Source organism: Poeciliopsis prolifica, unplaced genomic scaffold (assembly GCF_027474105.1).
Source record: "Poeciliopsis prolifica strain line A6 unplaced genomic scaffold, Auburn_PproV2 SCAFFOLD025, whole genome shotgun sequence".
NCBI lineage: Eukaryota > Metazoa > Chordata > Actinopteri > Cyprinodontiformes > Poeciliidae > Poeciliopsis > Poeciliopsis prolifica.
This window is the reverse complement of record NW_026562400.1, coordinates 4,070,210-4,088,478: the sequence shown is the minus strand read 5'-3', so window position 1 is coordinate 4,088,478 and position 18,269 is coordinate 4,070,210. Positions and strand designations below refer to the sequence as shown.

General features: G+C 38.7%; 1 protein-coding gene across 4 annotated transcripts in view; it reads right to left on the bottom strand.

The window, feature by feature from the left end:
• Positions 1–2,666: 2,666 nt before the first annotated feature.
• Positions 2,667–18,269, bottom strand: part of LOC129370880 (DNA-binding protein SATB1) — a 79,736-nt gene continuing 64,133 nt past the window's right edge. For all 4 annotated transcript variants that reach the window (XM_055047131.1, XM_055047133.1, XM_055047135.1 and 1 more), the window contains exons 12-13: positions 7,937–8,143; positions 2,667–5,089 (exon numbers count right to left, since the gene is read on the bottom strand). In XM_055047131.1, the coding sequence (XP_054903106.1) occupies positions 4,457–5,089; positions 7,937–8,143 (840 nt within the window). In that variant the 3' untranslated portion in view covers positions 2,667–4,456. The remainder of the gene's footprint in view (positions 5,090–7,936; positions 8,144–18,269) is intronic.

The following is an 18,269-nucleotide window of genomic DNA, read 5'->3' as shown; positions in this document are numbered from 1 at the left end:
TCCAAGAGCAGATATAGTTTCTGTGGTAGATGGTTTCCAAAGTGCACATTTATGTATTTTAAGTTAAACATACCTTAAAATACATTGTTTGATGTATTAGAAAAGGAAGTTATATACAGATTTTAGAGGAGGTTTTAAGAAATCATAGATTTGAGCTATGTATTCATGATTTTGCCATTTATTTTGGCTCTTCAAATTGAAAGAACAAGTAGAAACACATCTTTAGTTTACTTTAAGTGAAATTTTTGTTCAAAATGTTGCATTTCACAGATTTTATGATGCAGTGCACTCTGGTTTCCTGTGCATTTGGTAAAGAGGCTCAGAGCATCATCACCTTCACTTTGGAGCAATTGTTGCCAGAAGACTTTTTTTCTTCTGACCAAATGACACAAATTAGAAATTTTAGCAAACTCTTCATGTGTTTTTGACAGCATGTAGGTTTCAATTCCTTTAAACTTTCTTCATGGCCAAACTTGGGTGTTCGACTCAATTGCAGCTTTTAACTTTTCATTATTTTTCTGGATGTGCATAAGATCAACACTCTTCTGCGTTAGTTTAACAGAATGTTCTCTTGTCTTTCTTACTTTGAAGAACAGTTGAGAAACATTATGCCACGACATGTAGGAATCAGGAAATCATGCATTTCTAATAAAAAGTTTGAAGACACTTTCGTCAACTTAAAAAATATCAGATGAGAATAAGATTTGTTTGTAAGGCATCATTCTTACATTTTTAAAATACTTGATGTTTTTCCCTCTGAATAAATGGACTCAAATTAAGGGTTATATTTTTACAGAAATTTCATTTAAAGGTTAATTTACATTTAGGTTATTTACGGTGCTCATAAACAAAGAGTTTTGTGCACAACAAAGATGGAAAACCATTTTTTACTCATAAATGAACTCATGTTACACTCTTAAACCTGAAAATGAACATGTATATAAAGCTAATCCTCTAAATGATTTTCCTTACACTGCAAACATCATTTCATGTTATGCTTCACCTATAAATGTTTCCTCTCACCACCGTTCAAACTGTACCTTCATTATTTAACCAGTTAAAATTAAACTTTGCTTAAAGCTCCACCCAGTTCTCACCACACATGTGCGTCAGCTGGAAGTTTAATGTGGAAACTGTTTGCTGAGGATTTCTACAAATATCACGAGAAGATGCCTCTGTTTGCTACTTTTCTACCAACTCAGAAAAGGTGGCCTGTTCCCCAGCTTGATGTCTCTTTAGTCTAATAATTTAAAAGCACATAAGCCTCGCCATGAGGTGCTTGAGGTAATAGCATTGATGACTCATCAGTCACCTTTGTTGCCATGAATGTGATTTCTATTTTAACGTGCGGTGAAGCCTTTGAAGTGGAGAGCCAGAAAACAGCCTTACCTGTCAGAGTCGAACACAAACCAGAGCTTTCTGCTGCTTCTTGGGAGAAAGCATTGACTGAAGAATCACATTTAACATTTACATGAAGAAAGTTACACGGAGGTTGACAAACATATTTATTTTTTAATTTATTTTGACCCCAATCTATGAGTTACTATGATTTTCTGTGTTAAACTTGTCCCTGTACCTCAATATCACATTATAAAAGCTTGTTTGTGTTATTAAATGTTAAAAAGAAAAGCAACCTTGCAGTTTAAGCAATTTAGTTTCTTAATTTACAATTACTTCCATAATGTATAGTACTGAGAATGTAATTTTGAATCTAATGCGTTTTTAGTTTTAAATGTTTTATTTATTTTTAGTTTAAATACTATTTTGTATTTGAACTGATGAGGCTTTATTTAATATTTTTGCTCAAATTTTAAACAATGATTATGTCATATCAAACATTTTTGATGTTGTATCTTTAAAATATATTTAGATAATTTTAGCAACTTTTACATTTACTTTTTGTAAGATTTAGACCATTTGGACTTTAAACAATTTGCTCTTTATGCTTTAGTTGTATTTTCTATTATTTATTATAAAATAACCCTAAGAAAATCCAGATTTTACAGCAAACACAGACCAACAAAATTTGTCAGTGTTTGGACTTTAGACAAAAACTATGTAATTTCTTTTTAAAACTTCTTGTTGTTTGCACTTGTGTTTTTTTTTAATGTCCAGTACTGACCCATTATTTAGAGATGTTCTTCTCCACTGTATCCATGTGCTTGCACAGGAAGAACAAGTATGTTAAAGTAATCAGACATGCTGGCTTAGAAACTGTATTAAATATAACCTTAAATGTACTGGACATATTCTTTAAAATGACTTCTGCTGTAAAAGAAAAGCTGTTTTTTAAAGGAGACAGTCTGGTTGTCATGAAAACAGTGATAATGACTTAATGCTGGTGTTGCTGATAGTTGTTGGCACCTCTGTCAGCGAGCGAGTGAAAAATCTGGAAAAACCAACACCGCTTTCTTATTTCAATCTCGTTTTCACCTCTCAAAGTGCTTTGTGTCCCCTCAGATCATCACCTCTGACAGCTCAGACATTTTTTGGCTTGTATTTCTTCTCCCCGGAACACAAACCGCGTTACGTTTTGCAGGATAAGACAGAAAGTCGACTGCGGGAAGACATGCTGGCGCGTTTTCCTGGGTGTGAACAGGTGAGGGGGGATTCCCTCTCAGTGAGGTCAGGACACCTGCGCTGTGTTAGATGTTAACTCCCAGGTGTTCACACCTCACGTTTTTATTTATTTCAGATTTCACAGGTGCTTCAGATACACTCAGCAGTTCGGAGGAGCCCAGGTACAGTCGCTCTGAGAGGAAGAGGCACAACAGAAAATTCAGTTCTTGTACGGTGAGCTCTTACACAAACTTCAAATATATTTACAATAATAAACAATCAATGATCCATACCATGTGATATTTACAGTTATTACAAACAGCAGGTGTTCCCAGCTGAGCGGGGCATTTAAAAACAATTCACATTGTCTCGTGTTTTGATTCCGGAGAAGAAGACAAAATAAAAACCCCTCCCTCCGAGGGCGAAAAGAGTCTGGTCAAGTTAATGCCAAGAAATCTGTGTAACAATACAAACACTTTTAATCGTGTAATTAACAATCAATAACCACTTCTAGTTAGAACATCTCTGCTGAGACGAACCGAGAAACACTTACAAAAACAGTCGGTTTGTAACAAAATAACCGGTGTTCTCGTTGAAATGAAGGCTTTTTAAAAAAAGGAAACACTTTTTGTACAGGATCGTTACACAGCCGGAGCTTTCCCAATCGGATCGTTGACCATAGGAAGACGCATCGCAGACATCGGACCTCACACAGATTGCATATGTTTTTTTTTCTTTTTAACTCTCTCTAAGCTCGCTTACAGGTTAGTCGTTCCACCTAAGCTTATTTGCATGATAGTAAAAATTGCATACAACAATAATAGTGAAGCTTGTAGCATGATTAGCTTGACGGACAGCACTTTATAGGCAACCTTTAAAGCACACTTCTCCGTTTAAGACGTTTAAGACACTTTTTGTTTCCACTGCCAGTTGAAGTTACACTTATAAATAGGAATAAAAAGACTGGTGGAGATTATTTAAAAAACAAAAACAAAAAGAAAAGAGGGGGGGGGGAAAGTGACAAAGTTTCAAAATGAAAACTGTAATAATTACATCAGAAACACTGCATGAACCGCAAATAAATAACGTCAGACAACAGAACATTTTCATCCATTCACATTTCTAACCGTGTGGCATTTCACAAATTACAGTGACGAAGGTTTTGCAAAATAATCTAACATCGGCAGTGCCGTATAGTACAAGGCATTTGTTGGCATAGTTTCTTTAAGACTGTACTTTTTTTTTAATTTTTACAGTTACAATATAATGTCTATATATATTTATATTTATAATTCTTCCCTAACAGATAATAAGTACAGATTGAGCTCTTCTTAGAGGTGCACCTGGGCTCTGGGTGATTGCAGTGATCCAGAATCACATTACGCTCTTTTGTAAAAGAATAACTTATCTGCCAGCAGGCTCCAGACTTGATACCTCATGATTAAGGCCTTGACAACCACTTGGTCCTTGATTTCATTTGCTTAAAAAAAAACTACATACATAAACACCTATTGAACTCCTGGGAAACTTTTTTTTTTGTTTCTTTCTTTTTTTGTTTCCTTTCGGAATATAATCAGTAGCTCAAAAAGAGAAGTCAGTGTAAAACGACGTACATCGAGTGCAGCCAGCAAATATCCACGGCAACATAATTACAATAACTTTTTTTTCTTTTTGTGCAGGTTATTAAAATGATGCTTCAGTCTTTACAGTGATTATTACAAGTTTTACAAAATCCAAAAAGTAGTTCTGGGTTTTTTTCGGAGTCTGAAATGGGCTTTCCAGTGTGTGAGATCACATATTTCCACATAAACACGCCTCGCCGGTCCGGACGCCGTAGAGACTGAGGTCACGGCTCCGCCTCACGTTCTGCGCGCTTCCGTCGGCACGGTCGTCGGTCCTACTTGACCTCGTGCTCGGACTCGGATTGCACCTCGGCGCCGCGGCCCAGGTGCTCCTCCATTTTGATGGAGAAGATGGTGGCGGTGGTCTGCGTGCTCTCGTCCAGCTCCTTCAGCAGCTCCCCGCTCTCCCTGAAGTCCGTCAGCTCCTCCTCGAAGGCGGGGCTGCTGCGGCTGCTGCTGCTGCTGCTGGTGTTGGCCGCCGTGCTGCCGCAGTTGTTGTTGTTAGCGGCGGCGGCGGTGTTGTTGTCCTTCTGCGCCTTGGCCGGGTGATTGACGTAAAAGCGTTGGTTCTGGAAGAACTTGATGATGGTGAGCTTGGGCAGGTCCAGCTGGGCGGAGAGCGTGTGGATGGCCTCTTCGTCGGGGTAAAGGCCCACGTCCTGGATGAAGCTCTGCAGGATGCCCAGAGCCTCCAGGGAGATCTTCCCCCCGCCGCTGCGGGACTTGATGCCGCGGCCGCCCTCGTCCTCCGTTTCGGCCGGGGAGGCGGTGGACGGCTGGCGAGGCGGCAGTCGGGGGCCGGCGTTGCTCTGCTGCTGCTGCTGCAAGGGCTGCTGGGAGAGAAGAGGCTGAGAGGGGTGGAGGGACAGCGAAGGCTGGTGCTGCTGCTGAGACTGAGGCGGCTGAGCCTGGAGAGAGAAAATCCAGAGGAGAGCAGGAACTCGTTACAGTTACTTGAAAAAATAACTGTTACAGTTACTTTTCGGAGTATTTTTACTCCTTACTTTCCCTTGAGTAATTTCATTACAAAGTATTTCCACTATAACTTCAGTAACATTTCTGGAACATGTTTTAATTAAAAATTCACCAAACACACACCTGCAATTTTTTTGTTAGTGTTTCATAAGTTTTTTATGGAAAGAAACTTTTCTTCTGCCTGATTTGTCAGTTTTTGTTACTTACATAATTATTGTCATTTTTTAACCCTAAAATACCAAAATTTCCACTTAACTTTATATTTTGGTCCAATTGATTAAGTAAATTTGAAATATTAAATGATTGATAATTTGACCAGTTATTCTGTACTTGAGTAGATTTTCTACCAAATACTATTTTACTCCACTAGTCCTGTTGCAATAAATTAAGGATTTGTTCTTGTATTATTATTCCATCATTACCATCACATTACATGAAATTGGTGTCAAAACAACAATATTATCTTTTATCACAATAACTTCAGCAGAATTTGCTATCCTGACAGGCCCTATGTATCCACTGGTTGGCTGTTGGCTTTATTGGGAGCTGAAAAGCAACAACATCACCCTCATGTACTTAAATAACTCAAGCAGAGAGGAAACTCAGACAACCAGTGTTTCAATTCTGTCCTCAGCAGCTTATCAGGCTCCAGTGGCAGCCAGCAATAATCATTCTTGTGCTCAGTTCACGTAGCGACAGTGCGGCAGACTCGCCGCTGTCGATGGCTTTCACTCCGGCTTCGTTTTGGAGTCCCGTCAGTACAAACACATGACACATTACTCGTAAAATGTCTCATTGTGCGGCTAGAAAGGGAGTGAGTGGGCAACTCGTGGTCCCTGTTGACCCGGTGAAATGGCTGCTGTTGTGTTTTCATTTCTGACTCAGACGCTGTCGATAGGTGTTTCATAATCAAGTTTGCAAAACAGCACTTTGCAGGGACTCGGCTCGCCAGCTGCATAAATGCACCCAGAGATGTGATTTTACAGTACCAATATACCGAGCTCCGGTAACTCTTGTTGAGCAAATGGGAGTTAATTTGGCCGACGTGTCGCGTTAGTGAAAGACCGGCGGAAAATATTTAAACCCTGTTTTTTTATGGACAGTAAGGAGCTGCACCATTAAGTCAGAAATAATCTAATTTTATCCATCTACAAGCATTCCTGTTTGCATGCAAAGTCTGCATAAAAACTCCCTCATTCCATATCTTAAAGAAATCCTATTACCTTATTTATATCCAGTAAATGAGAGCCTTTGTGAAACAACTGGCCGTGTATCTAAGGAACCAAAAAAACAAATCAAGCAGTCAGCTGTGGCGCGGACTTTTAATAGGAGTATTATTGTGCTTCATTAAGATGTTTCTACCGTTAACTGAGCCTTTGTGTTATTTGTTATTCATACGCCAGATGTCTCGTATAAAGCAGCTCTGTTAACTAAGTTCAGCCTAATGATATCTTTGAAAACAGCTTTCTGTGAAAAGTAGGAACTTTGAAGTGTTGCCGTGGTTCTAATTTACAAGTGTTCATTATGACTCTTAAACGTTGTTTATTTATTTTCCTGGAATATTAGCTGAAAATACATTAAATGAGAAAAATTGTGTTTTTCACTTGTTTTTGACTCAGACGTTCAGGATCTCATAAGGAGATTGTTGTCATGAGAGTCTAGTTCTGCGTCTCACAAGTAGTGTTTACAAATTTATTCAGGCTGCAAAAATGATTCAGATCCAAAGGCAGTCTAATAACTGATTATTCTCTCCTATCAGATGACTCATTTAGCAACTAAATTGTCCAATAAAAGACATAACTTCTATGAAACTAACTGTCTGGCTTAAATTGAAAGAAAATAAGCACAAGGAAGAAAAGTGTGAAACAGCTATTTATAAATGTTTGGTTTAATTTCAGCTATGGTTATGTTAAAAAACTACATCTCGATAAAGAAAAAAACATGTGGTCTCTACAGGGTTTTAAATTGTTTCCATCTAAACCGAAATGTTAAAAAAACTGATTTTGCATTTACCCCCCTACTGCTTTTTGCATTTATGAGGTAGCAGCGAAAAGATGCTCATCAGACACTGAACAGTATCAGTAGCTGATTGGAAATTGGAATTATTAAAATAAATTTGCTCAATGGAAACGCATCAATTTAAAAAAAAAAAAACAAGCTATCTTTAGGATGAGGAGGTTTGCTGGGTAAAATTAGTTTTGCTAAATTTGTGTAATTTGCAATGCCAATGTATTTAACTCTAGAATATTTTATTATACCTTATAGTTCATGATCAACTCAATAACTGCTGAATACTTTTGTTGGTGCAACTTTAGCCCAAATCATTAACCATCTACTGCCGTGCTTCTATAACAAAACATCTCTGCTTTCATCTGTACAGATTACGTTCCTTAACAAGTTTTTATGCTTATTTTGCTTAGAGTTAGTGCATCGATTTTGTTTTTAAAGGGCGAAAAGGCTTTTTGATGGCAACCTTTCCATGTTTGTTCAATTTCTTTCACTGTCCTGAGCTTAAACATTTAAAGGGGCTGCAATATGTACATGAAACCCTTTTATAGCATAATGAAGTCACTATGCTGCCTTTAGTTGTTAGAAAAAATACTGCATATATTCAGTACACCTTGAAATTGAGTCTCCGTCTCTTTAAGAAGCTACTATTCTTTCTCACACTTCGCAATCATCCAAATAATCCTCCATATTGTGATGTTAACAACCGTTTTCAGGAGCTTTGATAAGCTGACATTATAAGCGTGGTTTGTTTGACTGAACGTCTCGCTCACCTGAAGCTGGTCGGTGGAAACGTGGATCAGGTGTGACGGTCGCTCGTTGTGGTGCTGCTGCCCGGCGCTGCTCTCCTGTTCGTAGATGGCGTCGCGTTCGGCCTGCGAGAGGCTCAGGAACCGACGAATCATGGACAGGTTCTCCCAGAGCGTCCGGTTCTCTGGAGACGGATCCTCTTTCCAGCGCAGCAGCTCACAAAGCCAACCCTTAAAGAAATGAATGAGAGGAAAGTTCAGCAAGTTACAGACTCTCAAACACAGGAGAATCGAGGAAAGTGAAGATTTATTCTAAATAAGAAGGTCTGGTTTATAGTGCAAATATATTAACATACTTGAAGTAAGACAAACCTAACTTACAAGTAACTTTTCAACACAATATAAGAGCTTGTTTTACGTCAATAACTCCTTAATATTGATGAAAAAATTCTAGTTTCACTGGCAGATTATTTCACTGTAAGATGAGAAAAATGTTTTATTACAAGTGAAAACTTGTAGCAAAACAGATGCACAATTACACAACCGTACACTTTGTACAACAAACACGAAAGCAACAAGTGGTTTCTGGATGGTAAGTCAACAACAAAAAACTTGTCTTTTCTAGCAGCCATTGCACCGTGCATACGGCGGTAAAACTAGCTGAATTATGGACTTTAAAACTTTTATATCTTGCTGAAAAGTTACTCATAAGTTAGTTTTGTCTTATTTTAATTGTACCAAGATATTTGCACTAAAAGTAGACAAAAAATACTTGTAAAGATTTACTGTATTTGCATTGCAGACTTGTTATACAACAAAAACCAACATTTAAGATGAATTTATTAACAAAAACACATGAGAACAGGTATTTAACAGAAATGATTTCCAGCACTAAAAAGCAAACAAACACACACAAGCTGAAGCTGCGGTGCGTCTGCTCCTCCTCTACAGCTGAAGATGAAGACGAGAGTGACTAGAGGTCAAGCGGCACAGCAGGAAGGAACAATTTAATGTGACAAGAAGCACACACTCTCACACTGAGCTGCACCCCCCGGAGGAAACAAGCGACTCGTGTGTTTGAGACGCTCCAGCAGAGGGCCACGAAACACAGAGCTCAAAGACAGCGATCACAGAGAAAACCGATTTAACTGATCAAACAAAGCACCATGGATTGGTTGATTTATGACTCTAGATGTTTCTTTAAAGCTTAAAGTAAATAAGAGGTTCAGTTATGCCACGAGTAAATGGTTCTGCATGTAAGGAAAAGAATTAAATGACTTTAAAGTGAAGAATTATAAAAGGACCTTATGAAATAACCCCCAAAAATGAGTTTACCCTCAGATTAGAAGAAAGCACATAATCCAAAGACAAAACCCCATTTTTTTTTTTTTTGCAGACCAGCTTCTTTTTGCTAAAATGTTGGGTGATTCATTTCTATTAATTACGTCAAAATACATGGATTGAGTCAGAAAAGTTTGAACTAAAATAATTACATGATATGACTAAAACAAATTTGGTCAAAATTGGCGTCTTAAGCAGAGTTGTAATTACTTTTACATGAAAGTATCAGATGTGACGTAAAACTTCACAAGTTTCAGAACAATTTTGAGCCAATGCTGAACAAAAACAAAACCGTGAGGCCTGTTCTGGTTAAAAAAAAGGAATACTGTCCAACACCCTGAGAATAAATAAAATAAAAAGATATTTACCAGCAATAATACACACACACACCAAACATACCAGCTCTATTTTAGCAGGATACACAAAGAAACTCAACATGCAGAAATGAGCGACATTTATTTTAATTGCCCAAAGCTGCAAAGGATCGGATTTGAGCGACCGACTGCTGTCATGAATCTGAGTTGGAGAGTAGGTATGAAGTAGGAACAACATTATCGCTAACATTATAGTTAGAACTCCCTGATTTCATGATGCTTTAAACCACCTTCAGTCAGAAAAGTTTGAACCACTTTAAGGTGGTTCAAAGAAAAACTAGAGCTGGCGATTGTTTCAATCATCCTGAAAATGAGTTTGGCTCATTTTCTAGAAAAAAATGAGCCAAACTGGGTTTATTTTAAGGATACTTTTACAAACCAGAAATAAGCAAAAGTTGATTTCTGCTACTACTGTGAGCTGAATCATTGAGTTTATATATGGAGAAGAATATTTCTGAATATGTGCCAGTTTAACATTGAGACCAGAATTTAGCACAAAAATTAGGTTTTCCAAATGTTCTTGTACACAATTTAATTAATTATAGTTGAAGAAATTAACTTACTGTTATCAATAAGAGTTAAATGTTTTGATGAAACAAAAAAGTAACTTTTAAGCAAGATATAAGAGCTTGTTTTAAGTCAATAATTTCTTAATTTTGATGAAAAAGTTCCACTTCCACTGGCAGATTAACATGGGAAAAATGTTTTGTTAATTATAATTTATAATTACACTTTTTGATAATTAAATAAATGGAAACATTTAGGTTTTTACTGTAAAATAAACCGATTTATTCTATTTACAGTTAAAGTTATACGCACTCGTCTTTATATATCCATTCCCCATTCACAGTTAAAAGTATATATATATATGTTTCTTTTCTTTTTTTAACTCGTCTTGACATTTTACTTAAATATTAACATTAGCTGGGGATTTTTCCGACTATGATGGAAACAATATTCATAATGATAATTATAATTCTTAAAATCAATGTTATTGTTGTTCTTTAAATATTGATTTGACCTTTATGAGTGCTAATCCAGATCAATGTGCACTCAAAACACACTGCAGCGAATAAAAACATTCATGTCTGAGCAAAGATGGAGTCGGCAATATCTGTAAACCTTTAAGCTCTTCTTCTATTTTTTAAAATTGGTTTGTGAATAAATGTGAGAAGTGAAAGAAGTGAAGATGCAGATTCGCAGCTGTAGAGACAGAACGACTCTTCAGAGGCTCGGTGACGTGGTCAGACATGATGACCTCAACTAGAACAGCGTGAGTGTGTGAGTAAGAGCGAAACGAAAACACCGGACCTCTGCCCAAGCTGCGGGAGAGGTGTAAAAGAACGAGGGAAGAAGATTGCGGAGGGCGGGCGCCTCTGGGTGTGTGAGAGCAAGTTTGTGGGCTTCTCTCTTGGCCCGGCGGTGTGTCCTGGCAGCGCGACAGAGCAGCGCTGTAATCTCCCGGCCAGTGCGCGGCAGCACCTTTCATTTCCACGGGATTACACCGGGGCTGCTGGTCCGCGCACAAACACGGCGACACACCCGGAGACACGCACGGAGGGCAGAGCCACGCCGCCACACTGCATGCAGGAGATAACTCAGCAGTTTGGTCGTCTCCCGTTCCAACTCCTCCCATAAGCCACATCAAACCCAGGAGGGCTTCTGGAGGAAGGCGAGAGCAGGAGAGACATAAAGAGCAGAGGAGGATGGAGGAGAGAGAGAAAGGGAGAGATGGGTGGTGGGGGGAGGAAGAGGACGGGAGCAGAGGGGGCCATAAAGCCTGCGTGCCCACCTTGTTCCTTTGCCACGTTTATTGTTGCGTTTTTAATTTGCATGCAGAGGGATTTGGACGGCACTCCGGTTGGGCTGTCTGTGGTTTCAGCTGATTCGGTATTGAAGAACACACACACACGCGCACACACGCCCCACCACACAGCATCTTGTCAAAGCCAGAGAAACAGTACCCAAGCCCAACGATGGAGTAATCCAACTCAAACACTCCCCAAACCAGCAGGATTAAACCCAAAGCAGCAGAGCCAATCAAACAAAGGCGCGACGTGAACTCCATTTCAATGCCAGGAAGTCCATTTGATTAAATAAACTACCGAGAGTTTATTAGTTCACAAGTATGAATGTTTTTTTTTTTTGTTTTCTTTCTGTATGTGTCTGCGTGTTTGGCTTTTTTCTCTCACTTCTCTGCCAGTTCTGGGGCGGGCTTTGAGCTTTTAAAGAAAAAAAAATAAATCATGTACCACAAAAAGAGAATTTACCAAACATTTCTGTTTTATGCTAAATGGATGCCAAGCAGCGGTTAACTCTGCTCCCAGCCAGCACTGAGGACAGTGGACAGTCAGCATTTTCCATGGCAGTTTCAAGAGCTTTGTTTGTGTTTGTCTAATTGCATTGCTTCCACAGGCCAGGCAGAGGCAGCGAGACAGGAAAAAAGATGCACATGGAGAGCCAGAAGAGTTAGCAAGTCCTCCGCTTGTCTGTAAACTAAACAAGCAAATGGATGATTTCCTTTAAATTAATAAGGAATAAACTAAAATGTTGTTGTGCTCAGATGTTTCCATGGACTCAGGTTTGTTGCTGAAGTTTGTTGAATGTTTATTTTGAGAGCTTCTGATTGACGATGATCGCATTTGGTCGTTTCTCCTTTTGAACTAGAAAAAGTCTAAAGACTCCCTAAAAGTCTAAAAAGTTTGTTTCCATGGAAAAGTTTTATGGAGTCATTTTTTAAAAAACTCTGCATCTAAATATTATTTTGGTTATCATGTAATCTCTCCTTTATTCTGACGACTAATCATTTAATCAGATAAGAAAAAAAATTGGCCCCTTCTGCCTGAACAATAAAATGAACATTTTATTTAGCTTATTTAATGAACACTTGATCACTTGCAGCAAAAGATGCATCTGCATTGAAAAAACTATGTCTAACATGTGAAAAGCTCAGCCTTTTCTGCTTGACTTAACATTAATACGGCATGGAGCGATTTTGTTGATTATTTTTTGGATTAACAGATTAATAACTGTACAGCGAAAGGGGCTTAATAAAAGACATTTTTATAGATTTTGAACCAGATGAAGCTAAAACTAGGCCACTTTAGGAGTTCTGGGTGAAACATTTTTAAAAAGAGTTTGTTTTTTTATATGTTAAATGCAAACAGCTTAAATTCTTTGTATGGGTTTGGCTTCGTTACTGAAATTGCTGGGTTTTTTTTTTGTCAATATACTCCATGATTAATCCATTTATCATTTATCATTCAATTTATCATTTTCGCCTTAGCCAATACCTTTCCAAGGTCAGAAAAAAAAACAAAACACCCAAACTGCCTCGTTCATATGAAAGAAAACTGGTCAGGAGCAAACCATGACTCAAATCTGCAGGACCTGGAAAAAGACGGTCCTGACCCAGAAAGAAGGCCCTGTTTGCATAAATTGGATGAAATAATAAAAAAGAGGACATCTTCCAATTCTTCAACTTTACCTCAAATCAAAAGCTAGATGGTTAAAACTTGGACACAAATGGGGTGGGATGTTCCCAAAGATGCAATGAAATTGGATTTAAAGAGGAAAAAGCAGCAGACCCACGCTGAGAATTATCCAAAGCCTCATTATCAAACTTAATGAAAATATGTGGATAATGCCTAAAGACCCAACAAATTCCAGGAAATCAACTAATTAAATTAACTCTACAAATTCTGGCGAAAGGAGAGAAACCAAGCATCCAACCAGAATTACTCATCTACAGATCAGTGCTATAATCAACAGAAGGTGTTCCTTATTGATAACATTATTTGAGTTTTATCATTTTTAATCAGCCCGTCATAAAAAGCACGAGGGTCATGCTCATTGTAAGTGAATGGAAACCACTGGAATATATGTATATTTTAATAAACTTCAAAGCATCAACATGATTCTATACTTAACATTCCTGCACTCTTGTGATATTACCGCCCTGTTGCAAATCTGTTTTCCCCCCTTATTGTTTAATGTAATTTGCCGAGCCTCTCCACTGCAGCTGACAAGCACCGACTGCTCTTGATTGGATCACAGAACTTGCTGCCCCTGCCGCTAAAGTGTTGCAATATGTTCCAGAAAACAAAAATCTAGGGCTCTTCAATGCAGTGTACTCTGGGTTTTGTTGTAGATCATTAAGGGCTCTCTATAAATAAATAGAACAAGTAGTTCAGAACAGGCTCGGTTGTCGACTAACAGGGACATTTATGCATCACTCAGATTTTCCCATGTTACAGTTTAACCATTCTGGTTGAAAGAACAGCACAGAGACAGGAACTAGAAGACTTGGGGAACTTGCTGTGACTGATGAGAAGAAATACTTTCATTTACCTGCATTTGTATGAGAAGCAGAAGTAAGATGGTTACTTTTAGTAAGCAGGCTGTGAAGCTTCATACCGCACATCAAGCCACGCTATAGTAAACCACACACTTGTGTGACTGAATTCAGAGAACAATGTCTGAGAGGAAGCAAAAACCAAGAGCTAAATTATTAGTGAGGTCAAAATGTCAAAGGTGTCTAACGTCCAATTTTTCTTTAATATGCATAAGGTTCATTTCATCCACCGTTTGCAGCTGTTTGTGTAAAATGCGACGCGGTATTGTACTGGGATCAGTCGGACGTGTTCGTCTTGAGAGCTCCAGGAATGTGCTGCGTAATCAGATGTTTAGTAAAATACTCTGTAGGTGAGCGCAGCTACGCCACACCCAGCCGGGCATTCGCAAGGAGGAAAGGGCGTGGCCGGCGAACCTCCCATCAAACTCTGATGACCTCATCACTGGGAGCGCAGCTTCTGGCAGGTGGCTCCACTGCTTCTGGGCAAGTCAAGTAATCAAGTCGAAATTTAAAAGTGGCCTGTATTTGAAACTGATTTGGTGCTCATGCAAACCTCTGATAAGTACGACAATAATTTGACTGACGAGAAGTGGGCGTGTTACGTAAAGAGCAATGCATTGGGTTCAATGGGGGACGCATTTTAGGTTTGGATAAGTTTGAGACGTGACTCAAGAAATCACCTTGCCACAACATGACCAGGAGCCATTGAGTACATGGTACCTTAAAAACACGCCTCATCCTCTTGGACATGCCCATGCCAGAGAAATGAAAGATGCAAACCCACAATACAACTCCTACCAAACTCTGCTAAGCAGTGCTGACACCATCCAAAGCGTCAGTTAAACATCCTTTGAGAATCCAGCTCTTCAATTACCAACGGTTTAGACTGTTGGTTGCGATGGTAACGACAGGTAAACACAATTCAGACCGTCGTGATTGCCCCAATGTGGCCTTGAACTGCCTGTTGTAGGTCTGTCAGCTCCTCTGTAATTTACTTATTTATACTCATCACTGATCTACACTTAGACCAAATTATGTTCGTCAGGTCAGACTTCTCTCTGCTTAACACTTTCAAAGGGTAATTAAAAATATTAATAGCACTTAAGTGCAACCTAAGTCTTTTTCTAGGAAAATTTGAGCTCTTAAAGCCACAATATTTAAACCAATGTCATGCTCCAATTCCTCAAGTTTCAAAAAGTCGGCCTGTCGTTTCTGGTCTTAGTCTTACAGGTGGTGACATGGAAGACAAAGAAAAATTTGGTGTTATTGTTTTATAAGGACTTTCAGACAGTATCTGTGTCAGTTTCTGTGTCTAAATCATTGATTATCCATTTGTGGACAATAAGAGCTACAATTTCTGTCAAAGTTTGGCTTGTGACCTTTGCAGTCCATTACAATTCAATCATTAACTACTTTTAAGACCTCTTGAGAAAAATGTGATACTCTGAACCATGACATTGCACTATCACGATCCAGTACTCTTCTTTTTTCTCCCGTACCAAAAGGAGAAGCCGGTAACCAACATCATCCAGTTTTCTTATTTAAAAAACACCAAGGTTTTCTTGGATATTTTACTTATTGTTTCTGTTTTGAATATGTCTGCTTCTGTTTTGTTTTTTTAAGCACTTTTACATTTAAAGAGAGGAAAGTTCTGAATATCATTCAGGGGAAAATCCATTTACTTTTTGAAAAACTGACTGATTTTAAATTATTTAAATCCACTAACCAAGTAGTGTGATGTAAACTTAGAAGCTGCAACAGATGAAGATTCAATGAACTAAAGAAGAAAATCTTTTAGTCCGAACAGAGATAGCAACCGTCGTGTTCGGGTGAAAACATTTTCCTAGGTACACAATAGCTGAATTCATCCACAAGATTTCCCCCAACGATGCAATGAAGTGCATCGTGTAAGTGAGTGCAGGAGTCACAAGCTGCCAATGAGAGCTCTGTCAGAAAAACCCACCCACCGAGCCATTCACCACAAAACCTCTGCTGCAAAAATCCCCAACATAAAAAAAAAACCTTCTAAAAAAAGCAGGCTTTGCTGTCAAAAAACAGGGATGCTACAGAAAAGGACAGACAGAGTGGTCTGTCACACTGCCTGCACCAACACCTTCCCCTTAATCTCATTTGCTCCTTATCAGCCCCATCAAGCTGACCTCGGCCACAGCGAAAATAACTAAAATAAGCCAACAGATGTCCATCAATTTGCCATTGGAGGCTTATCCCCCTCCCTGTCGTCGTAACAACTGAAGCCTCATTTTTAACCTCATGGAGACAGCAAAGGCTGAATTTGGAAGCAAAAAAGGCCAAGATGATGCATCAGAAATTAAAACAGAGGAGAAAAAGAAGAGAAGTAATGATTGTGGCCATTGTTGTCACTGGCTGGTTGGAGGAGAGGATGGTTACCGGGGCAGCCAGACAAATCTCTCCTGTATCTCAAGCTGGGGGTGACTTAAAGTACGGGAGGAAGACAATGCATTACTGTCTTTTTTCCTCCTCCTTGAACTTGGCAAAAGTCCAGCGCTGGCAGACAACACAGTGCAGATAAATGCAGCCGATAACACGGTGTGTTCAAACCTGTTTGTCCTCTCTGTGTGTGCCAAACCAGTAACTGCACATGCACATTCGACCTACAAAGCTGGGGTGTGCTGTGCTGTAAATGCATTACGCCACGGTGGACGCCCATCTGCTGACGACAGCACACTACTGAGATATTCCTGATGCTCAGGCATATGTGAATCTAACGCAACAATAAGCAGTAACCAGCAGCTCGTCTCAAGACCAGAGAAAGGCTTTGTGTGCAAACAGAAAATGATCATATGAAACGTGTTTGGTTTACTATAGGGCAGGAACGGAAAGGAAAACAGGAGAACTAGTGTTTTTATTGTGCTTTGCAAGAAAAAGGAAAGTTACTTCAAGGATAGGTGAAGAATCGATGAGTATTCCACATATGGATAGAGCAAAAGAAATCTCAAAGCTTTTGCACGTTTTAAAAGTGGCACTTCTAATGTGCAACGACAAATTGTTGCACAGGGGTTTATTCACATTAAGGAGATTTACACCTGAAATAGCTGATAATTTAATGCAGACTTATTTTTCTAACATTTTAGTTGAAATGAAGGAAATTGTGAAAATGTGGCGACATGTTTTTAAGTAGGTTAGAGGGATAATTGCAGTGGGTTTTAGTGCACAAACATGCAAACAAAGATATAGGTCAAATATGGATAAAAAAATGAAGTCCTGATTACTTTATATTCAGGTCTTAATTGATTTACTGGAACTATATTTGGGGTTCAATGCTCAGTTTTCTTTTTTCTCTGGATTTGAACATTTTCCTTGTGAAAATGTTTTTTCTTCTAGGTTCTCTGGTTTCCTCCCGTAATCTAAGCATGAATCAAAGAATAATGGGAGATTTTAAACTGTGCGCTTGGCTGTCTGGTTTTGCTTTAGTACTACAAGGGAGTGAGTGAAAGACAAAAATAGGATTGAAAATGATAAAATAATAATTACAATTACCAATACCTATAATTGATTGCATAAAATACTCTAATAATAATCACAATAGTGCTTTCAGCATTTACGCATTTTTAGTGAATGCAAACTTTAGCTTTTTTGTGTGTTTTTGAAAAGCTGGAACTCATTTAAATAAACATTGTTTTTGCTGAACTGACAAATCTGTTAACAATACTGGACCCTCTTTCAACATGTTACTGAAGCTTCAACAGATGCCACAAGTTTTGTTTTTTTTATTTTTTGAAGAGGCTTTTGCGACGAAGTCTTTGTTAAAGGTCACCACAGGAGCTTCAACTTTTGCTCAAAAGAATTGACACTGAATATGTTTGGTTGTCATGGAGGCAAAGAAAAAAAAGTCAAAATGGAGTTAAAAAAATATGCCATTTTCTAAAGCAGACTGAGTAATCAAAGAGTTTTATTATTCGCTGCATAATTTCTCATAACCATCATCTGATTACAGTTCTGTTCAGCAAACTTGAGAACAAACTAATAAAGCTGACAAATAATAACCTTGCTAAATGATGGCTTGGCCTTCAGGAGGGATGGATTTACAGCTATCCGAATCATTCCAATTTCTCCCCTTTGAAAATATTTCCCATCATAAAATGACCTAAACATAACTGATATCTGTTTCCAGAGCTGGCGTTCCAGATTGCGGTTGCCAGATTGTGCCACCATCCTTTTCTGTTCTTTCTGTGAATGTCGGTCTGAATCCTTCATGCCAAACACTAAATCTCTGTTGGTGCTGCGACACGGAGAGGTCTTAGCCAGA